Below are 24,126 nucleotides of genomic sequence, written 5' to 3'. Positions count from 1 at the left end.
TTTCCAGAACTGGTTGCTAGGGCCAGCGCTGCCTGGCGTCTTTCAACCAGTGACAATTTACTCTCAGACAGTGAGGCCGGGAGCGAGGCCTGCGACTAGTACAGCACTGCTGTCCCCACCCACCTTGGCACCTCCTCCTTCTCCGACACCCAGCGGCAAGCAGCAGGGACTGGTGTGATCTTCACTCTCCAGATAGTAACGCCACTCCTTTCCTTCAATGCACGTGGCTCATGCAGAGGGAGTGACAGCAACACTGCATCTGGGGGCAGGCTATGGGTGGCAAGCGGCCCTGCATCTGGTGGCAAGTGGCACATTCCGCTGACAAATAACCCGCCGCCGAATTCCCCCTCAACCCCTGAGACTACATTTCCCCCCGCCCCCCCTCATCTTTTTTTGAGGAAGGTGAGGGGGGGCGGGGTGTCCCTGAATGGCAGTTTGGAAATGTGGTCACCCTACTGTGTTCCTGTGTCTAAAGCCAGCTCCAAAACTATATGGTTTAATGAATTTGATATGGGGGAACTTGAGTGGCCTGCACAAAGTCCTGACTTCAACCCTACTGAACCCTTGAGATGAATTGGAATGTCAATTGCGAGCCAAGTCTTCCCATCCAACATTACCTGACCTCACAAATGTATTTTTTGGCTGAATGAGCACAAATTCCCACAGACACACTCCAAAATCCAGTATAAAGCCTTCCCAGAAGAGTGGAAACTGTTCTAGATGAAGAGAGGAAGTCAAATGGTCTTGGTTTTGGAATGGGAAGTCCAACATACTCAAATAGTTTTTAACCATTTTTAACCATATGGTGAATACCTACTCATGTACATGTGTACTGATGTTTTCCAAACCTTATTTCAGTTTAGTTGCAGGTAATGTACATGGAGGTAGTCATATTTTCCCATTGCAATTGCTGGCGTTGCCTACAGATGGTGCCTGGCTGATCTTGTTATTGGTCAAAAGAAGAGCTGCGCTGTTGTAAGCTAAAATGTGACACTGAAGTGCTAGATAAATATCAATTAAAATTATGAAACACCGACTGAGTGAAAATAAATGATGGCCCGGATTCAGATAGCAGTTACGACGGCGTATCTCCGGATACGTCGTCGTAACTCTGAGTTGCGGGGTCGTATCTATGCGACTGATTCATAGAATGAGTTACGCATAGATTTCTCTAAGAGTCTCTTACACCGTCGTATCTTAGGCTGCAAATTTACGCTGGCCGCTAGGTGGCGTTTCCATAGATTTACGCAAGGAATATGCAAATTAGGTAGATACGCCGATTCACAAACGTACGTCCGCCCATTTTTTTACGTTGTTTACGTTCGGCTTTTTCCGGCGTAAAGTTACCCCTGCTATATGAGGCGTATCTTATGTTAAGTATGGACGTCGGGCCAGCGTCGTATTTTCCGTCGATTACGTCGTTTGCGTAAGTCGTTCGCGAATAGGGCTGGGCGTAATTTACGTTCACGTCGAAAGCATTGGCGATTTGCGGCGTAATTTCGAGCATGCGCACTGGGATTCTTTCACGGACGGCGCATGCGCCGTTCGTAAAAAACTTCAAATACGTGGGGTCACAATTAATTGAAATAAAACACGCCCACATCATCCACATTTGAATTCCGCGGGCTTACGCTGGACCACATACGTTACGCCGCCTTAACTTACGGGCGCAAGTTCTTTCTGAATACAGAACTTGCGCCCTAATTTACGGAGGCGTAACGTATCTGAGATACGTTACGCCCGCCGATAGATACACTATTGTATCTGAATCCGGGCCTGAATCTGTAAATAGGTCTGTGAGACCTCAATAGGATAACAAGAAGGGGTTAATTCCTAAATTAGGTAGAAACCTGAGAATTATCAAATGAATAAATAGCAGTCCATGTGAACAAACCAAAAAAAAACCTTAGGAATAGTGTTGCTCACGAATATTCGTATTGCTAATATTCGGCTCGAATATGGCATATTCGAGTATTCGCGATATATTTCGAATTTCGCGGTGAATATTCGCAATTCCGAATATTCGCATTTTTTCAATTTTATTTTTAAAACAGATCACATCCTATCGACGTCTAAAAGCATTGCTGGTATGATTAGAGACCCTGGGCCGAGTAGCTAAGCTGAGGCGATCCTTTTATGTTGCCGAATTGAAAGAAAAAAAATTGCGAATTTTCGCTAATGCGAATGCGAAAATTATTGCGAATTTTCGATAACTGTGGTAGGAGAACTCTGATTGTCTCTGATGCAAAAGGGGGGGGCTTTGTGTATGTGTATGTTATGAATATTTGTATGTTTGATATTATTTTTTTTTGTAAGAAGGAAAAAATTGCGCATACCTTAAAAAAAGGGGAGAATACAGAAGCAACTCAAAAATGTTATACAACATAAATTAATACAAGACAGAAAATGGAGTCGCTCTACAAGAATAAAAAATATGTCTAGTGACAAGACATGTGGGCAAATTATAAAATAAGCAAGCGCAAATAACTTGTGAAATACACAGTGAAACAAATATATAAAGAAATATAGTCCCAATAATAGAAAAATAATCTTTCATAAAAATGTCTGATATGTGAAGTGAAAAAAAGTCCAAAGCATGCAGCATGAACGTGTTCAATCTTCAAGGTGTTTGATTGACAAACGGCTGTGACAGATGGATAGAGTAAAGAATCACCACCAATGCAAAACACTTTTTATTTTCTATTGTAATATATCACGAATATTCTGATCCAATCAGAGTGCTCCTTCCGCATTTGCCGAATATTCGCAATTATTTTGTATTGTAAAATATCAAGAATATTCTGAGCCAATCAGAGTGCTCCTTCCGCATTTGCCGAATATTCGCAATTATTTTGTATTGTAAAATATCAAGAATATTCTGAGCCAATCAGAGTGCTCCTTTGGCATTTGCCGAATATTCGCAATTATTTTGTATTGTAAAATATCAAGAATATTCTGAGCCAATCAGAGTGCTCCTTCCGCATTTGCCGAATATTCGCAATTATTTTGTATTGTAAAATATCAAGAATATTCTGAGCCAATCAGAGTGCTCCTTCCGCATTTGCCGAATATTCGCAATTATTTTGTATTGTAAAATATCACGAATATTCTGAGCCAATCAGAGTGCTCCTACAGCATTTGTCGAAATTACGCAGTAAATATCGCATTCGCATTTTGCGAAATTTTCGAAAAAATATCAAGAATATTCTGAGCCAATCAGAGTGCTCCTACCGCAGTTATCGAAAATTCGCAATTATTTTCGCATTCGCAATAGCGAAAATTCGCAATCATTTCATTTCGATAAAATATCACGAATATTCGAATTTAGCGAATATATCTCGAATATTCGACTATATATTCGAGATATATCGCGAAATCGAATATGGCGTATTCTGCTCAACACTACTTAGGAATACCATTAACAAAGCGTCAAAGGTAAAAAAATGTGAATATAATAAAAATTACTAATGCAGAGTGTCCATATAAACTTAAATATCCCCAGTGTTCAACAAATCCAATAGTCCAGGAAAAAATGCTGACAGGATAGTGCCTCCACCAAACAATAACACTGCTGCTTACCAGATCGATGTGATCTCTAATTATAGGAGATCAATATGCGCATATGGTTGATATCCCACCCCGGGGTCTCTATTGGTAGCAAAAATCCCTCAGTGTGGTTCAATGTTGCATAGAAGATGTCTCAAACAACGTAGCAATCTAGGATGCACCACATAAAAAAAGGAAGGGACTAGCATAGAGTAAAACCCTTAAAAATGTAATTAGTAACATAAAAATGCACACTTACATCGAAGAAGTGAGAGAAGGCATATAAAATATAATCGAGCCAGCCGGCTCTTCGATTTCGCAGCCTCTGTTTCGGGTCTGGTGCACAACGCGGTGACGTCAGAACGTGGTTCCTCCCAATGTTTCGTCACTAGAGGGACGAGGTCTTGGCATTGCTAATGTACTGCAGTTTTATGTGAATGGGTATCAGACTGAAAATATTAGTCACTCTGCAGTCTCTGATGTAAGCAATCTACAATGCTTTTGGTAACCAGAGACCATGTGATATAGTTTCCTCGGCTTACTTGGGCTAGCTAAGGAACATTGAATGTTGATTCGTGGGAATAAAGAGGTACCTTTTGCTTAAAATAATAATTTGGATTTGTAATGTTGGCATGTGTCCTTATCATTGGAATTTGAATGAATTTAGGGAAATCCATAGAAGCCTTCTCATGTCTATATCTCTCTCTTTTTCTCTACGATAGTCTCTATTGGTTCATACCAGTCGTCGTGACCTGGAGCCTATTGAGCTGAAATTCATTGATACGACATCGAAGTTTGGCCATGGATGCTTCCAGACAGACCAGGAGAAGAGAGCTTTCATGGTATGTTCAGTGCTGATGTAACAGATATATAAACACCAGTCCTAAATGTCCCAGGGGTCTATGAATTTTTCCAAATCCAAAGATCTATTTAAGGTCCCTGAGCACAGATGGGATGCCTTCATTTTCATGCTGCAGGCGCAGTTAACAGGTCTATATGTGGTGCTGGGCTTCCTTTTAGAAAGCTTAGCTTGCTCTTAAAAGTATTTTAAAGGCCCCCTGTCATAAATGTTTATTTGTAAAATATTGATGATAAACATCTAACTATAAGGCCAGGTTCACACTAGTGCGGGTTGGGAATTGGCGAAAAATCACACGCTTTCCCGACCCACACAGAAACACACTAATTTTTAGCAAACGCGCAGGGATGCCATTAATTCTTGGCACCCCCATGCATTGGTCCATGTTTTCGAGTGCACCAAACTGCATAGTGCCTCAGCACCATGTGGATCCATACGGCGCAATTAAAAAAAGCATCAGTGACTTTTCTCCCTGCATTAATGGTAGGGCAGCCAATTGAAATTAATTAGCTGCCCTACAGGCTATTTGTAGATGCAAACAAGCATACATAGGTCTGAACTAGGCCTAACAGTTTATCTACATGCAAACTTAAAGCATTTCTCCACTTAACCGCCCCCCCCCCCCCATCCCTTTTCTTTTACCACTGCAAACCAGGAGGTGGGATCTGCACGTTTCAGATTCTCACCCATTCAGTGGATCCAGCGTTGTCCTGTTGAGATCCTCTCATGCCTGGCCACTGCTCTGTCCTGCCATGTTGTTTCTGATGTCATCGAGAGGCCTGCTGGCTCTTACGGGCTCTGGACCAGCCTCTAGACGTGCCACTAGACCCGTCCTCCCGTAAATAAAACCGCAAGGCCTCCTGGTATATGTGACATACAAATCCCAGGAGGCACAGTGGGCACAGTACATAGGCGAATGACATGTATTGGAGGTGGGACCAAACCCTTTTTCTAGGAAAAAATATAAAAAAAAAGCTGCTATACAGGTAGCCGAGTGGAGGAGGGGTGGACAGGAGGCACTTTCAATTTATGGGTGAAGATCCACTTTATAACAAAGGTAAATAAGGCTGATAAAAACTTTACTGTTCCATTGAAAAGCAGAAATCAGTTGCCATATTGCTTATCCTCAGGGAACTGTTTGTAATTTCAAATTTATACTATGCAGAGGAAGACGCCAGGGCAATCACATTGGTGCTGATGGGGAATTTTCATATATATTTTTTTTTCGTTCACATAATGTTAAAAATAAACCCTTAATTTCGACACTTGAATTCATAAAATTGTGCAAGCATAACTCTTTATAAATAATATGAGTTTTTATTTTTAATATGTATTCCCTCCCTGTTAGAGCCAATGTTAGACTATCAGATTCTAAAGTCATCCTATCTTCTGCCGGAGCTAAGGGCTTTTAGGATTTCAAGATAGATAGATAGAGAAAAAAAGTTTTTCTTATGCCGCATACACACGATCATTTTTCAGCATGAAAAAAAACGTTGTTTTTCAGCATGTCTAAAAAACAAAGTTTTCCCAACTTCATCATTAAAACGACGTTGCCTACACACCATCGTTTTAAAAAAATGATCTAGCAAAGCGCGGTGACGTACAACACGTAGGACGGCACTTTAAAGGGGAAGTTCCATTCGCCTTTGGGCTGCTTTAGCTGATTCCGTGTTAGTAAAAGACGATTTTCTGTCTGTTACAGCGTGATGAATGTGCTTACTCCATTATGAACGGTAGTTTTACCAGAACGAGCGCTCCCGTCTCATAACTTGCCTATGAGCATGCACGGATTTTTAACGTCGTTTTAGCCCACACACGATCATTTTTTACAACCCGAAAAACAACATAGTTTAAAACGATGTTAAAAAATGCAGCATGTTCGAAAAAAAATGTTGTCGTTTTTCAGAACCTGAAAAACGATGTGCAGCCCACACACGATCATTTTAAATGACGTTTTTTAAAAATTACGTTTTTTTAAAAACAACATTTTTTTTCAAGCTGAAAAATTATCGTGTGTATGTGGCATTACTTGACAGTTTGCCCCCTTCAGCAGCCAGTCAGTGTTTGGTATCAGTCATAAATTCACTAAGGAGTCAGGTTATTCTGCACTCATAGGGAGTTGATATTTCTGCACTCATAGGGAGAAAATACAAGTGTAAAGTAGAACACTCAGCTATCCCTGGGAGGCACTGCTGCACAATACCACAATCTAAAGCTCATATTTACACATTACAACCTAGCCATGCAATCTTCTTCCAATCAACATTAGATTTTTTTTAGATTTAGAGTTGCCAAATGTATACACAGTGGGTATAGAAAAAAATCAGAGCCCGGACCTAAACCCCATTGAAAATCTGTGGAATGATTGAAGACTTCAGTCCACAAACGGTCACCATCAAATATAATTGAACTTGAGCAGTTCTGCAAAGAAGAATGGGCAAATATTTCAAAATTTAGATGTGCAAAGTTAGTAGAGACATATCCCAACAGAGTAAAGGCTGTAATTAAAGCAAAAGGTGGTTCAATAAAATACTGACACAAGGGGGTGATCCTTTTTCCAACTCAGTGATTCTGTGAATTGAATATTTTTTTTGACATGTTGGCGTTATATCTTTTACTTGCATGCTATAAGTTGCATTGAGTAAATACAACTGGATAAAACAAAAAATGTGTCTGTCTATTTCAGGCTCCACAACATGTGATTATTTTAAGTGGGGGGGGGGGGGGTAAATCTTTTCTAAACCCCCTGTAATAGGAGAAGCTATCTAAAATAGTCCAATCAGGCAGGCCCTTACATTACATAGTTGTTGGTAGATCTAAAGTAAATTGTATAGTGAGATTGTGTAAGGAACTTTTTTAAGCTTTGGATAAAGTGGAGAAGAATTAGACACCCTGTCGAGGTTTTGCTGTCTGATTCCATATTGGGAAGACTGACCCTGTATTTGTTCTGGAGACCACTGTCACTGAAGCAGAAAGTGGGGGAAACCCAAAATGTTATAGTTGCCCCCAGAACAAAATGTAAAAGGAAATATTTTAAATGGAGGAACTTTTTTTTTGGGGACAACTGTCTCAGAGGAGAATTTCCCCCACTTTGGAAAATTTCACTAACTTCGTCTTGCATTACTGGGACAGGAGGTGAAGGGAAATGGTACACTGATAGCAACAAAAATCCTGCCCATACTCTATCCAAAGCTAAAAAAGAATTTTGGCTGTTAATATATAAATGGTAAAGCGGAGTTCCACTCAAAAGTGAAACTTTCGCTTATCCGTCTCCTCCCCCCCCCCATCCAGTGCCACATTTGGCACCTTTCAGGGGGGAGAGGGCAACGGGTACCTGTTTTTGACTTCCTGAAGACCGGGCCGCGAACCGATCTCCCGGAAGTTCAGCACCCTCCTCCTTCCTCCGCCGCCGGACCAATTAGAAAGCGCAGCGCGCTTCATGGATGCGCAGTAGGGAACCAGCTGTGAAGATGAAAGGCTTCACTGTCAGGTTTCCTTACCAGGAATGGCAGTGGCTGCACCTGACAGCTGATCCGAAGATCGGCTGGGGTGCCGACATTGCAGGCTCCCTGGACAGGTAAGTGTCCATATATTAAAAGTCAGCAGCTGCAGTATTTGTAGCTGCTGACTTTACATTTTTCGTGGGGGGGCTGGACCTCCTCTTTAAGGATATTTATACACTTTGAGGATAACGTGTATTGCTACATACATTTTAGAGGATTTGGAAGATGGTGTGTTATCAGTACAGATAAGCATATTTATGATATAACACAAACACAAGGGAACCTATTGTTCTAATACAGAGAGGATGGGAGCTTGTAAATATGAGAGCAGCAGGAGCAGGAGCAGGGGGCACTGACACGAGTAGACAGTCATAGAGGGGATGGGGGAGATGATGGAGGAGAGGACACAGGAGACAGATAGAAGGCTGCAGCTGACGGAAACACAAATACTGACAACAGTGTCAGGGCTCAGCAGCCCCGATATATCATGGTCAGCGTACAGGGGAAGGGCATAGCCAGGCAGGATCAGACAGGTATTACAGGTGATACAGGGGGCCAAATGACACGCCACAAGTGCTGTGCTGTATAACATGCCTGATATAGTAACTATCTGGATTGTTACTGTTCCATAAGGTTTTTGGAGAAACATATCATATATTCCTCCTTTTTTACAGGGACCTCAGAAGAAACATCTCATAAAAGGCATGCCGGAGGTTGCTGAAGATCTTTAAATGTTATGGCTAGTCATGGGTTTATGATTTAAGAGATGTCATGACAATAAAATGCTCATTAGAATGATGTCTTTATTGTAATATTATTTTGCCTGATTTTATTGGCAAATTTGAAAGCTACAATATTCGAGTGATCGAGTTAAATAGAGTGCCACGCTGTGTTTGAGCGATCGGCCTTCCTTTATAAGTCCCAGTACTGGAACCATGTTATATGAAGAAGAAAGTAAATAGTCTACCACAGAAACCAGTTGCATTCCAGCTGTCAATTATTCCATGTAGCAAAGCTAACATCTAATTGGTTGATTTACCAGCACCATTATTACTTTTCTTTTGCTTTAGTGTTGAATTGCTATAACTTCAGAAATACTGAAGCAGGGAGAACTGGTAACCTTTGGCCTGGAGGGCTAAACCCAACCAACTAGCCCTTTAATGGTAGGGACATATTTCTGGGCTAATTAAAGCATATATTAAAAATGAGACGACTCGTTGGTTGGTGGGTATGACAAAGGCTGGGTGTTCCTAAATAACATGGTTAATTGGGAAACATCTTTTGGCATCTTCCAGAATCAGCTTACTTTGCGACTCTCCAGTAGAAGGAAAAGGTACCCCAAGGGGCTTTGAGTTGCAGGGGACCCCAAGGGACTCTCCGAGTTTGGTCACATGACATCTCAGATTTTCAGGGTAAGTTGGTGCTGGAAGACTTCCCTCTGCCACATGCTGTGATCCCAGGTCTGGACATACCGCAGGTATCTACAGTATATAACACCCACCACCTTGTGTCACTGACTGAGGTTCCAAAGCCTATCTGAGTGCTGAAGTTTTGCTTAGGGCCACCAGCTCAACGAATCTCATTAGTACTGGCCCAGGAGGCAAATGCCCCCAGTCCAGTCTTTCCATTTATGTATTCTACATAGGGGAGTACCTATTATAAAACTATAAATAATGTATCATTGTGCTGGAAGCACTATCTCAGACAATTTTTCCCATAGTAATGAATCTGACTCCCTCTTTCCATTTCTTCAGATGTATTAGAAGGCCTCATGTACGCTGCTGCTGGTAAACGGACGTTTAGGAGCAGTTGGGCATTTTTTTCAGCTGCCCCTGAACTCTCCTCTATGATATCTTATCAGTACATGTACACAGGGTCGTTTATAGTCGTTTCTAGGCAGTTGAGTTTAGAGCAGTGGTCATCAACCCTGTCCTCAGGGCCCACTAACAAGCCAGATTGTATGTATTACCTTGGGGAGATGCAGATTAGAATACTGTAATCACTGAGCAGCAAATGATATCACCTAGGATGTATTTGTTATCTCGCAAACCTGGCCTGAGGACAGGGTTGATGACCACTGGTTTTAAGGGTCCTTTCACACTAGCTGACCGTTCGTCCGCTAGTTCGTTCGAAATTTCCGATGGAATAAAAAAAAAACAATGGAATTTTCCGTCGGAATTCCGACGAAGCAGACTTCCATCAGTCTTGCATACACACTGTCAGACTAAATTCCGACCGTCCAAAAGGCGGTGACGTAAAACACTACGACGAGCCGAGAAAAATTAATTTCAATGCATCCGAGCATGCGTCGACTTCATTCTGAGCATGCGTGGGTTTTTTCTCCGTCATAGTTGCACACAGACGATAGGAATTTCCTATCGTTTTTTTTTTCCATCGGGAAAAAAAAAAACATGTTCTATTTCTAAACACAGATGGAAAAAAGCTGATGGGGCCCACACAGGATCGGAATTTCTGATGAAAAAAGTCCATCGGACTTTTTTCATCAGAAATTCCGATCGTGTGTACGCGGCATTAGAGTGTGAGAGAAAGGACTCAGTGCTTGATCCCTATGAACAAAAGTTATACAGGCAAAGTCAGCATGATAGTACAAAGTATAAAGGCAATATGAAGTACCTTACCTTAGTGATTTGACTACAGTAAACTGAGATCTGATCAGTAACCTTTAACCTCTTTATTGAATGCGCACAACAGTATGTAGAATGGTCCTGTGCATCAACTGAATTTGACCAATACAATGGTAGCTTTACTTAGGTTTGTCATTTTATCCTACTGAAAGCTAAATGGCGTTTGGCTGCCATAATCTCTGTTCTTTACACATAAATGTCTACCTGTATGAAGTAGTAAAAAAAAACAAAAAACGGAACTACTATGTTTATAAGAGAATAGAGACACATAAGGGGGGATATACTAATGCCGGCCATACACGGTTCGAATTTCAAAAGAATTTTCATACGAAAATCGTATCGAAGAATTTTCGTATGAATTTCACATCATTAGTGGGCTGCAGCAACAGACGATTTTCGTGCGGCAATAAAATCTGAGGAATCGGACATATTCTAATTTTTTTGAAAAACAAACGATTTTCTAATCAATGATGGGAGAATCGTGCGAGAAATGTAATAGAAAAAAAAATGCGCATGTGAAAGAACGGAAAATTCCCGGAGAGAAAAGAAGATTCCCGGCCACGAAAAAAAAAATTCTGTAGCAACATGAGGTAAAATTGAAGGTTTGGTCTGCGAAATTTCGAAAAATCAATGGTGGTGCCATCGGATCCCAAAAAAACCAACGTTCTCATTTTGAAAATATATATTTTTTTCGAAATTCGACCGTGTATGGACTGCTTAACACAGGAGTACACACAATCTGATGCAGCTGTGCATATTAACCAATCAGCTTCTAACTTAAAGCGGGGGATCACCCGATTTTTTTTTTTTAACATTAGATTGAGGCTAATTGTGGGAAGCAGAATCGGGTGTTTTTTTAAAAATCAATGCCGTACTTACCGTTTTAGAGATAGATGTTCTCCGCGGCTCCCGGGTATGGCCTGCGGGACTGGGCGTTCCTATTTGATTGACAGCCTTCCGACCGTCGCATACAGCGCGTCACGAGTTGCCGAAAGAAGCCAAACGTCGGTGCGGCTCTATACGGCGCCTGCGCACCAACGTACGGCTACTTTCGGCAACTCGTGACGCGCTGTATGCGACGGTCGGAAGGCTGTCAATCAAATAGGAACGCCCAGTCCCGCAGACCATACCCGGAAGCCGCGGAGAACATCCATCTCTAAAACGGTAAGTACTGCATTGATTTTAAAAAAAAACACCCGATTGTGCTTCCCACAATTAGCCTCAATCTAATGTTAAAAATTAGTTTTTCGGGTGAACCCCCGCTTTAAGCTTAATCAATTAGGCTTTGACAATAAAACCTGGAAGCTGATTGTTTTCTATGCAGAGCTGCACCAGATTTTGTATGTACCGATTTTAGCAAATTGCCATAATGCCAATTTTATACTTACTGTATCCCTCAGCTACCATGGTGGAAATACCAACAGAGACTCATAAGAAAGGTGTCTGGACTGGGACTCTCCTAGTGGCTGATGAAATATTTCATTCTTGTCCTGATCTAGAAATGGGAATGTGATATGGGTAACACATCTACCTCCCCATGTTCTACATTATTTTACATAATTATCCCACAGAGAAAACCATAGCAGGTATCACAGTGCCATGTTGTTGTAGCCTGCTCTGGAATAAGGTCCTTCTACTGGTCCTTCTACAATGGTTTCCTTCTACTGGTCCTTCTATAATGATTTCCTTCTACTGGTCCTTCTATAATGATTTCCTTCTACTGATCCTTCTACAATGGTTTCCTTCTACTGGTCCTTCTACAATGGTTTCCTTCTACTGGTCCTTCTACAATGGTTTCCTTCTACTGGTCCTTCTACAATGGTTTCCTTCTACTGGTCCTTCTACAATGGTTTCCTTCTACTGGTCCTTCTATAATGATTTCCTTCTACAATGGTTTGTAATCATTTTTGTGGTCTGAAATGAACTTTCTTCATCAATGGATCCATGATATAGTGCAGTAGGTGTCATTTGTCCTTCTAAATTACTCTTAGACTGCCCAGAGTTCTCTGTGCATCCCAATCTTGTGCGTTTGCTTGACCAGAAGGCTCCTGTTACAAGTTCATAAGAGTCCTGGCTTGGAGGGGTCAATTTGTGTTGGCCCTGTATTATCCACTGCAGACTGCATTATAGGAAAGTACAAGTCATCCATGTTTGGCATCACTAAGATTTTCTGCCATTGGGGGGGAAAAAAAGGACACAGCTTAAAAGCCAAGTATATTACTTTCCATAAATACAATACAATACTTAGAGCAAAAATTGGAATCTATCATACTATCAATAATGGTTAAAAATTGCCTATTGTATTGCTGAACATTGAGATTTTCACTGTATGAATGATAGATTATGGCCATGTGAGCCCGTTCATTCGCTAGGTGCAAACATACTAGAACATGTTTATTAGTCAAACCAATTTCACTGGAACACAGAATTTTTTTTAAATCTTTGCCAGAGCAATCTTGCCTGAATAGAGTGTTATTTGCAAAAAAATTTATAAATAGAGATGTCTTAGCATTAGACATATTTTTTCATGGTAAAGACCAATTGAAGTGAACTTATACTTTAAATTAGTTAAATATACCGCAGAACCTCGGTTTACGAGTAACTCAGTTAACAAGCTTTTTGAGAGACAAGCACATTTTTTTAACTTCTTGGAGCCCCGAAACATTGTCAAACAGGGCCATCTTGATAGCATCATGGGCCCCTGGGCAAAGTAATGCTATGGGGCCCCTACAAGCCCCAATTTACGAACCTACTTTACAGCGTGTCAGCCTGTCACTTGCCACTGTCAACTGCCTCCAGATTCAGCGTGTCACTTGCCACTGTCACCTGCCCCCCAGATTCAGCATGTCACTTGCCACCGTCAACTGCCTCCAGATTCAGCGTGTCACTTGCCACCGTCACCTGCCTCCAGATTCAGCGTGTCACTTGCCACTGTCACCTGCCACCAGATTCAGCATGTCACTTGCCATTGTCACCTGTCTTCAGATTCAGCGTATCAATTGGCACCCGTCCCCTGCCACCAGATTCAGCGTGTCACTTGCCACCCGTCCCTTGCCATCAGATTCAGTGTGTCACTTGCCACCCATCCCCTGCCACCAGATTCAGTGTGTCACTTTCCATCCATCCTCTGTCTGAGAGACAGAGGAGAGGGGTCTGAGAGGCAGAGGAGAGGGGTCTGAGAGGCAGAGGAGGGGGGTCTGAGAGGCAGAGGAGAGGGGTCTGCGAGGCAAAGGAGGGGGGTCTGAGAGGCAGAGGAGGGGGGTCTGAGAGGCAGAGGAGGGGGGTCTGCGAGGCAAAGGAGGGGGGTCTGAGAGGCAGAGGAGGGGGGTCTGAGAGGCAGAGGAGAGGGGTCTGAGAGGCAGAGGAGACTGTGCCCAGTAAGCAAGTGGTTAAAGAATTGCGAGTGTTGTTTTTCCAAAACGACCAGAATTCAAGCTAATGGGGCTTGCAGTACCGCATGAGGTGGGGGGGGGGGCACCGGAGCCAAGCAGAGCATCCCCCAGAGGATGCCTTTTTAGGACAAAACGTTGGGACGGGCTCTGCTGATGCCACTGCGTCATTTGATTTTATCTACATGCTTTTAATATCTTCTCAAATGTGAGTGTCCATTTTTTACAATAAATGTTTCTTGTTGAAATGGTATCACACTATGTGGCCTATTTTCTCTCCTTCTTCCGATTTATTATTTGGATGAATTGCCTTTGAGTTTGTGTCACTGCATCCTTGGTTGAACCCTACTGGCAACAATATTGTGACGGTCTTCTGCCTCTTATGTCTACATTGGAAGCTGTGTATGCTGATATACTTTCCTCCCCTGGGACTCATTGGGCGTATGCCTAGTTGGGTTCAACATATCTGGTAAGCCTCTCTTTTTTACCGGTGGTGGAATACCTACAAACAACTGTTTTATTATTACTCACAGATATCTAACACACCCTTGCTGAGCCAAAACTAGAACTCACAAATCAGCAAAGCTCTTGCTCTCTGCTGATTGTAGACCTTGAGCCCTGACTCAGCTTTTGGTATATCAGATCTTTGCAGGGAGACCACTGCTTCCACACAGAGAGTCTTTTTTAAACAATCGGCTTCTTTCGCACTGGGGAGCACACACGTTGATCAAAATCTGGCCAACTTTAGACTGACAGTTAAAATATAAATAAAGGCAAAACTTTTTTTTATAGTTTAAAATAGTGGGGAGATGAATTATAACACCTGACAGTTTTTTTTGCTGTCTGTCCCCTTGTTAGGCAGATTCACCCTCTCTATTTCTTTTTCCTGTTGACCATTATCATTGAAAGTAAAAGAAAATCCCAAATTTTGGGTTATCCCCAGAAAAGTAACAGAGGGGAAATCTTCCAATGGAGACATTATCTGGGGATCCCCAAGAGATTCCCTTAATTTGCTGGATTTCCATTCACTACTGTTTAGCTATGGGGGACAGGAAGTGAAGGTTAATCTCCCCAATGAGACAAAGATGGCAAATCTAAACCTTACAGGGGTTATTACCTCCCCTTTCTCTATCCAAAATGAAAAAAAAGTTTTGCCTCTATAGTAGTTCTACTTTAAGTTGGGCTTTAAATGCCCAAGCAGATCTCCAGCCAAAAGCTTCTTTTATTTATTTACTTTACTTTCACAAAGTTTCCTCTATACTTTTTATTCACTATTAATTACAGAAATGGCACCTATATAGATTTTCACAATGAAGTCAGTGTACATGCAATTTTGGTAGACGTGTTATATTAGAAGTTGGGTACCTGGAACTCATCTTGTAGTTTCTTCTCTATCCATTCAGTGACATGCATAAATGTGACTTCTCGTTCTCCAAGCTTTGGGACAACCTTCATCTCCACTTGTGGCGGTGATCGGAAACTGTACCTACAATATATGTTGATGATTGATATTTCGAATGTGAACTCTAATCAACACAGCAGGAAAACATAGAAAGAAAGTCAAGTCTAAACTATTGGAAAAATCTTAAGTATGGAAGATAGCTAATTAAAGTGGAGTTCCACCCATAAATATAACATTACATCAGTAGTTTAAAAAAAAATTCATTAGTCCTTTACGATTTTTTTTTTTTTTTTAGATGCCTTCAAAGTGTTGTTGCTAGGCAGAATAGTTAATCTTCCCATTTCCTGCACCTAGGTGCTTAATGCTTCCTAACCTACACCGCACAGACTTCTGGGAATGTAGTGTGTGTAACTTTCCAGGAGTCTGTGCACTCCCCAGTCTCAAAGAATGATGTGACTTGGACAGCACAGGTGCTGAAACCTGATCTGACACTGCTTGTGCAGCACTGAGCATGTGCGAGATTTGCAAGGCTGAAATCCAGGAAGTCATACAGTCTGGCTTCATGATGCCCACACTTAAGATGGCCCCAGTCAATTTCTATTTTATAAAGTGTCTAAATGCTGTAACAACCTAACAAAATGGACCTTAATTTACAGACTAACTTTACTAGAATACATTAAGCTTGTGTATTGCAGGGGTATTTATATTTAAAAAGTGAAATTGTGGCTGGAACTCCGCTTTAACAGACAAGTCGTCATCCAGCATAATGCAGAATGCTCATCTCTGGAACTTTAACTCTGATATAGTTACAGTAAAAACTTGTCACAACTGATCAATAGCAAAGTTACATATTGAGATCTTACCATATGCGGTCAGTGGGGGGAGGGGGGATATTGATGGCCAAGGTTCCTTCCAGCTCCTGGAGCTCCACAGTCAGCAGCAGAGGGGTATTGGACATTTCCTCCATCTTCCTTTTAATGTACTCATTTTCTGTTGCCCTTTGGAAGTATCGTGACTTGGCGATCTTATCTACAAAGCGAAGAATTTTCCGGCTGGTACTGTTCCCACCTGGGAAGCTGCAAAAAGGAGAGTCAGCTATGAAGAGAACCCAATTTAAAACGTAAAATCAATCTTCTGCACTTGGTTGGCATGCTAGATAGGTTCCTGCAGTTGACAATATCCTCTGTAGTGGGGATATTTTCTGAAGGACCCTTAGGGCCCTTTTACACTGGGGCATTTTTCAAGCGCTTTAGCGTTAAAAAAAGCGCCTGTAAAACGCCTGAAAGAAGCTGCATCTGCAATCCCAATGTGAAAGCTCGAGTGCTTTCACACTAAAGCGCCTGAAAAACACCCCAGTGTGAAAGTGGTCTTAGCGTTAAAAAAAGCGCCTGAAAGAAGCTGCATCTGCAATCCCAATGTGAAAGCCTGAGTGCTTTCACACTGAGGCGCTGAGCTGGCAGGGCGTCAAAAAAAGTCCTGCATGCAGCTTCTTTGCAGCGCTTTAGGAGCGGTTAATACACCGCTCCTAAAGCCCCCTTCCCATTGAGGAAGCTTTTTTTAACGCCAAAGCGCCTGAAAAGCGCCTCAGTGTGAAAAGGGTCTTAGCAGCGCTTTACCAGCGTTTTTCGGGCGCTGGCAGTGTGAAAGGCCTCTGAAAGCACTTGGGCTTTCACATTGGGATTGCAGATGAGGCTTCTTTCAGGCGCTTTACAGGCTTTTTTTTAAACGCCAAAGCGCCTAAAAAACGCCCGAAAAACGCCCCAGTGTGAAAGGGGTCTTAGTCTAAGCTTGGGAAAAAGTAGGCTGTGTTCTCTGGCCAAAGCAGGAGCCTCTATGTGATCCTACATTCATCATACCATAAGAGCAAGGAGTAACAGCAAAGAGTCATGTGACATGATGACTCAGTCCGACCTGGAAGCATTGTGATTAACCTCTTGACCACCGCCCCATGTCCAAAAGACGTCCTGTTTTTAAAGATGGATATCTCGGTAACGGCAGCAGCTGCTGCCACAACCGAGGTATCCATCTTTTCAGTGGGCGGTGGTGTACACGATAACGGCGGTCTCCGCGGCGGATTCGCCGCGAGATCGCCGTTATCGGTAGCGGGAGAGGGGCCCCCCCTCCCGCCGCTCTCCCGCGCCCTCCGCCGCTTACCGGAGCCGTCGGTAGCGGCGGAGGTGATCGGGACTGTTCGGCAAGTGACTGGGGTTGCGAGCGAAGGAAAAATTTCCTTCACCCGTCCCCATAGTTCTGCTGGGCGGAAGTGACGTCAAAACGTCAGTCCCGCCCAGCGTCTTAAAGCAACATTTTTTTTTTTTGTCATTTGAAAAAATGACAGTTTAAATTTTTTTTTCTTTTTTTGCATTTAAGTCTAAATATGAGATGTGAGGTCTTTTTGACCCCCAGATCTCATATTTAAGAGGACCTGTCATGCTTTTTTCTATTACAAGGGATGTTTACATTCCTTGTAATAGGAATAAAAGTGATCATTTTTTTTTTATTTCAGTGTAAAAAATTATTAACTAAATAAAAATAAATAAGAAAACAAAAAAATAAAGTTTTTAAAGCGCCCCGTCCCGACGAGCTCGCGCACAGAAGCGAACGCATACCCGAGTAGCGCCCGCATATGAAAACGGTGTTCAAACCACACAAGTGAGGTATCGCCACGATCGTTAGAGCGAGAGCAATAATTATAGCCCTAGAGCTACTCTATAGCTCAAAAAATGCAACCTATAGAATTTTTTAAATGTCGCCTATCGAGATTTTTAAGGGTAAAACTTTGACGCCATGCCACGAGCGTGACATGTTGGGTATCATTTTACTCGGCGTAAGATTATCTTGCACAATATGTAAAAAAATTGGGCCAAATTTATTGTTGTCTTATTTTTTAATTAATTTTTTCCAAAAAAAGTGCACTTGTAAGACCGCTGCGCAAATACGGTGTGACAAAAAGTATTGCAATGACTGCCATTTTATTCTCTAGGGTGTTAGAAAAAAAATATATAATGTTTGGGGGTTTTAAGTAATTTTCTAGCAAAAAAAAACTGTTTTAGTCTCGTAAACACCGAATCTGAAAAACAAGCCCGGTGGGAAAGAGGTTAAGTTGCAGTGGAAGTTATAAAGCTCAGATGAAGGAAAATTGACCAGACCCCTGAGTTTAACAGTCATGTTTCATAGACAACATTCTCCATCGACTACTTTTTTATCCCATGTCTGTAACTGCAGTTTTTTCTATGAAATGTTAAAGTAATCTATCGCTTCATAGATAATGTGACCACTGGTTCCATACATCTTCTTAGGCCTCCTTGCTTTTTGGAGTCCAGTTGCTATTCCTTCCTGTTTGATGTAGAGAGCAGATCTTGCTTCTGTAAAATGTATCTTCCAACATTTCTAAAAACCAACGCAAAAGCCCCATGTAGAAGTACACGAATAAACCTTCCAGTGGCAGCTAGAGGGAGCTCTAATGATTTGTAGTATGCCTTCAGGAGACTGAAAACCAACAAGTGAGCAACAGTGTTTTGTACAGTCTCCCTGAAATCTGTCCCTTTTTTTTATCCCGGACGAGCCCCCACATGTTACAGGATTATCAGTGATCTGAGTGCAAGGTATGACAAAGATGCAGCCTTCAGTATCTGTATCAAAGAGGAGACACAAAACACTGCTGCTCACTTGCTTTCCAAGTTTAATGTGAACTTGTTGGTTTTCAGTCTCCTGAAGTCACACTACAAATCAATAGCGCTCCCTCTAGCTGCAGTCTAGTTATAGCAATACTGGGAGGTTTATTCATTTAGGGCCAAATCCACAAATATCGGGCGCAACTTAAATCTTCCGATTTAAGTTACACCGCCGCAAAATTTCTCCCTAAGTGCCCGATCCACAAAGCACTTAGCTTGAAATTTGCGGCGGTGTAACTTAAATGTGTCCGGCGCAAGGCGTGCTGAATCTAATGGGGCGAGTCCCATTTAAATTAGGCGCGCTCCCGCGCCGGACGTACTGCGCATGCTCCGTCGGGTAACTTACCCGACGTGCATTGCGCTAACTGACGTCGCTCCGACGTCATTTGCTTAGACGTTAACGTAAATGGCGTCCAGCGCCATTCACGAACGTCTTACGCAAACGACGTAGAATTTAAATTTCGACGCGGGAACGACGGCCATACTTAACATGGCTTAAGAGAACTAGGGCTCAGCCCTGGTTTTACGCGGCGTAACTCGACGTAAACAACGTAGATTTAGAGCGACGGGCCCGTCGGAAAGTTCGTGGATCGCCGTAAGTGTTCATTTGCATATTCTAGGCCGGCCGCAATGGCCTCGCCACCTAGCGGCCGGCCTAGAATTGCATCCTTAAGATCCGACAGTGTAATTCAATTACACATGTCGGATCTTCTGCCTATCTATGGTAAACTGATTCTGTGGATCAGTTCCATAGATAGAAACAGGGATACGACGGCGTATCAGTAGATACGCCGGCGTATCCCTTTTGTGGATTACCCCCTTACTTTCTACCTACACAACCTTATATTACCCAAACCTTGGCCAATCCTGAATATAATTTGCACAACCATAACCATTTCACTAAGCCAAATCTCTTTATAAGCCATAGTTAGGACTGATTATCCTGGTGGAATGTATGATATTGAATTATCTGGACAATAGGACCAACTTAACCAAAATAAAAATATTTCCCCCATACAGACCATATTGTGATTTACTGTACCTGTCAGTATTGTTTGGGTTTGCTCTGTCTCCCAGAGTTCCCTGTGTTTCTGCTGCTGGGATCTCTTCATCTTCTGATGAGCCAGCGCTCGAGGACTCTTCATCACTATCTGTGAAAATCCTGGCTCTTGGCATCATTGCTCTGACAATAAAAATACATTTTTTAAATGTATTAAACTTTATTTCATATAGTTACATAGTTAGTCAGGTTGAAAAAAGACACAAGTCCATCCAGTTCAACCATAAAAAAATAAAATAATAATAATATCATACAATCATATATACCCAATTCTATACCCACAGTTGATCCAGAGGAAGGCGAAAAACCCCAGCAGAGCATGAGATCCAATTTCTGCCTCTGCTGATCACATGACCCAAATTCTGCATCAGAGGCCATTTGGTTTCTGTTGAAGAGGCGTATGGGACTATGGTTCAGACAGAGCCATCCAATCCTCTGATCATCCACTTAAAAAAAAAATCTTATGATTAGCGCCCTGGGTCATTGTCACATGACCAGGATGGGAGGGAGATCTGAGTACCCTTTCCAGCTGTGTTCATTTTACCTTTTATATATGTAGGGCTTTTTTTCAAGGGGAACTTTGTGGAACTCAGTTCCACCACCTCTGGCTCAGACCCTTGGGGGGGCTGCTCACCTCAATCGCCCGTAAACACAGAAGTCCGGTTTCTGTGTTTACAAGTGACAGTTCTGAACTCTGTGTGTAACCCCCCTCAACTCTGCACTCTGTATGTAATGCAATCTTGGTATTTAATGCCCCTTTAAGACCCTCCTACTGTTTGTGAAATTTGACTAACCACACCCACTATTTGATGTGATTTGGAGGGTGTGTGTAGGGGGAGGGGTTTTGGGGGGTCATGGTTGAGTTCCAGCACCTATTGTTTGAGGGAAAAAAAGCCCTGTATATATGTAACAACATAATGACCTTCCATACCTCACAACTTTTTGAGATGGAAGTGAGTAACACCTATAAGCAAAAGTATGTAGGCATAGGACCCCCCCCCCCCCGCCATGCCCCCTTGAATGAAAAATTGTACAAAAAATACATTGGTGGTCAATAGGAGGAATGCTCCTTACATTGGTGGTCCATGGGTGGAATGTTTCTTACATTGGTGGTCAATAGGAGGAATGCTCCTTACATTGGCGGCCAATGGGTGGAATGTTTCTTACATTGGTGGTCAATGGGAGGAATGCTCCTTACATTGGTGGTCAATGGGTGGAATGTTTCTTACATTGGTGGTCAATAGGAGTAATGCTCCTTACATTGGTGGTCAATGGGTGGAATGTTTCTTACATTGGTGGTCAATGGGAGAAATGCTCCCTGCATTGGAGGACAGTGGGAGGAATGCTACTAGATCACAGGCTTGTTCTGTACTATGATTCCAAATGGGACTGTTGCAAACTAGTAAAGTTTAATATATACCGGTGTTATCGCGGTATAACGCGCTCCCGCGTATACCGCGCACCCCTAAAGTTGCCCCGAATCCTGTGGAAAAAAAGTTTTTTTTGTACTTACAGTTTTGGTGTCTTGTGCGGCGTCCATCGGCGGCCTCGTCCGTCTGCGGCTTCGGGTGTCCTCTCCGTCAGGTCCGGCGTCCTTCTGCGGCTTCGGGTGTCCTCTTCGTCGGGTCCGGCGTCTGTCTGCGGCTTCGGGTGTCCTCTTCATCGGGTCCGGCGTCCTCCCCGCTCGTTTCCCGCGCCGAGTTTGAATACTGCGCTGACATATACAGAGCGCAGTACACTCGTGTATTGTCGGCAATGCTCGGCAACTCTCGCGCTGACGTCCTGTACGTCCAGGACGTGAGCGCGGAAGGAGCCGAGACTGGCCGACTATACCCGAGTGTACTGCGCTCGGTATATGTCGGTGCAGTATTCAAAACTCGGCGCGGGAAATGGGGTATCGGCGTATACCGCGCACCCACGATTTTGCCCTGATTTTCAGGGCAAAAAAGTGCGCGGTATACGCCGATAAATACGGTATATATATATATATATATATATATTGTTAATAAACACTTGTTTGCTAGCTATCATCTAATTAACCCCTTTTATCCTTGCCCTCATCTTCTTAGCTTTTTTCCATTTTATTTTTATCATGGTTATGTAAACCATTGCAATGCATCTTGCAATATTAGGCCGCCTGACGTGACAGGTACGTCCTCCACCCCTCTCGCTCTGTGCTGTGGGATGTACGCCTCCATCCAGCACTAATTATCCCCTTGCAGATGATGCAGGCATTGTTTTAGCCTGTGCATTGTTTCTCGTCGGGTTGCTGCCTGCCTGATCACAGCCCCTGCTCTATTTCTATGTCAGCTCAACAGTTTAATGGAGAGCAAACAGAGCAGCCGACATTCCGGCCCTCTGCAATAGCAAAGAGCCACTTGATCATTCCTAAATATTGCACAAAATAGTTAAAGGGGTTGTAAAAATGTGATTTTTTTTTTTTAAATAAGAAACATGTCATACTTACCTCCACTGTGCAGTTCGTTTTGCACAGAGTGGCCACGAACATCTTCTTCTGGGGTCCCTCGGCGGCTCTCGCGGCTCCTCCCCACATTAGGTAACCCCCTTGGAGAAAAGCTCTTCCAAAGGGGGTTACCTTGCGGGCGCGCTCCTTAGTCATACACTTGGCGTTCAAAGACGCCTAGTGTATGACTCAGCCCCGCCCCCTGCGTCATTGGATTTGATTGGCAGCAACGGGAGCCAATAGCTGCGCTGCTATCAATCTATCCAATCAACGCCCGGACTCTGTGGAGAAGAGGACGCCGGGGACACGCACAGCAGGTGAACGGGCTCAGGTAAGTAAAACGGGGGGCTTGGGGGGTTGGTGATTGCCAGATATCTTTTCACCTTAATGCATAGAATTCAAAAAACACAAACCTGTACAACCCCTTTAAAGTACTGTAGATCTAAACCAAATCAGTAAAATCTCATAAAAGCTTGAAAATGTTAATGTCATAGGGCCATATTCTCCTAGATTTCCGGCGGGCGGCGCGTAAGCCATGTACACTCCGCCGCCCCAACCTACAGGAGCAAGTGCTGTATTCCCCAAACACTTGCTCCGTAGTTTGGGGCAGCGGAGTGTAAATGGCCCGGCGTAGCCACGCGTATCTCCAAGCGCGCCCCCGATTCTAACGAACTGCGCATGCGCCGGGCTTAAAATAGCCCAGTGCGCATGCTCCAGTTCTCGGCGTAAAACGTCAATGACGCCGACGTGTGCGTCATTGACGTAAAGTCGTATTCAAGAACGACTTAGGGAAACGACGTAGCCGACGGAAAAACACGACGCGGACCCGACGCCATACTTAACATGGCCTACGTGGGACTTGCGTAAACTTACCCCTCATATAGCAGGGGTAAGTTTACGCTTACGCAAATGACGTTAGCGACGGTTACGCGACGCAAATTCGTTCGGGAATCGGCGTATCAGGCTCATTTGCATAAACAAATGAGACCTGAACGTAAACGCCATCTAGCGGCGGGCGCAGTAATTACATTTAAGATCCGAGAGTGTAAGTGACTTACACATGGCGGATCTTAAGTGTATCTATGCGAAAATGATTCTAAGAATCAGTCGCATAGATACACGGGCCAAAAAAGAGAGATACGATGGAGTATCCTGAGATACTCCATTGTATCCTTACTCAGAATATGGCCCACAGTAAACGTAATTTTCAATCTCTGTATATAAACCTGCAACTTTTAGGCTGGCCATAAATTATGCAATTTTCTTGTACCATTTTCCTTTAGATTTACCAAAATCATATAATATGACCTTTATACTTTCAGCTTGTATGCAATCAGGCAGGCCTTTGCGCCATATAGTTGAAGGTAAATCTAAAGGAAATTGAACAAGAACATTGTATTCTATATGGCAGCTTTAAATAATCTTCTAAAAATCTGGCGCTTTTGCCATGAAGTCCTTGTTCAGATCAATCCTGTTTTAGGGTGACAACTGTCTCCCAACTGTGATCTTGCATTGTCATTCTTTCACATGTAATGCTGTTTAAGAAAATAAACAGCAACACACATCGCGCAGGCATCATCCACT

General features: G+C 42.9%; 2 protein-coding genes across 2 annotated transcripts in view; one reads left to right on the top strand and one right to left on the bottom strand.

The window, feature by feature from the left end:
• Positions 1 to 8,720, top strand: part of RPL3L (ribosomal protein L3 like) — a 47,594-nt gene extending 38,874 nt beyond the window's left edge. Inside the window, exons 9-10 of the mRNA XM_040356468.1 lie at positions 4,269 to 4,388; positions 8,583 to 8,720. Of these exons, the coding sequence (XP_040212402.1) occupies positions 4,269 to 4,388; positions 8,583 to 8,639 (177 nt within the window). The 3' untranslated portion in view covers positions 8,640 to 8,720. The remainder of the gene's footprint in view (positions 1 to 4,268; positions 4,389 to 8,582) is intronic.
• A 3,728-nt stretch (positions 8,721 to 12,448) lies between these two features.
• The window catches only part of LOC120943262 (testis-expressed protein 2-like), a 57,428-nt gene continuing 45,750 nt past the window's right edge, over positions 12,449 to 24,126 (bottom strand). Inside the window, exons 9-12 of the mRNA XM_040356467.1 lie at positions 20,061 to 20,201; positions 16,208 to 16,420; positions 15,308 to 15,428; positions 12,449 to 12,723 (exon numbers count right to left, since the gene is read on the bottom strand). Of these exons, the coding sequence (XP_040212401.1) occupies positions 12,613 to 12,723; positions 15,308 to 15,428; positions 16,208 to 16,420; positions 20,061 to 20,201 (586 nt within the window). The 3' untranslated portion in view covers positions 12,449 to 12,612. The remainder of the gene's footprint in view (positions 12,724 to 15,307; positions 15,429 to 16,207; positions 16,421 to 20,060; positions 20,202 to 24,126) is intronic.

Source organism: Rana temporaria, chromosome 6, assembly GCF_905171775.1.
Source record: "Rana temporaria chromosome 6, aRanTem1.1, whole genome shotgun sequence".
Lineage (NCBI taxonomy): Eukaryota > Metazoa > Chordata > Amphibia > Anura > Ranidae > Rana > Rana temporaria.
Note: the sequence above shows the minus strand (reverse complement) of the source record. Positions and strands in the feature narration are given on the sequence as shown.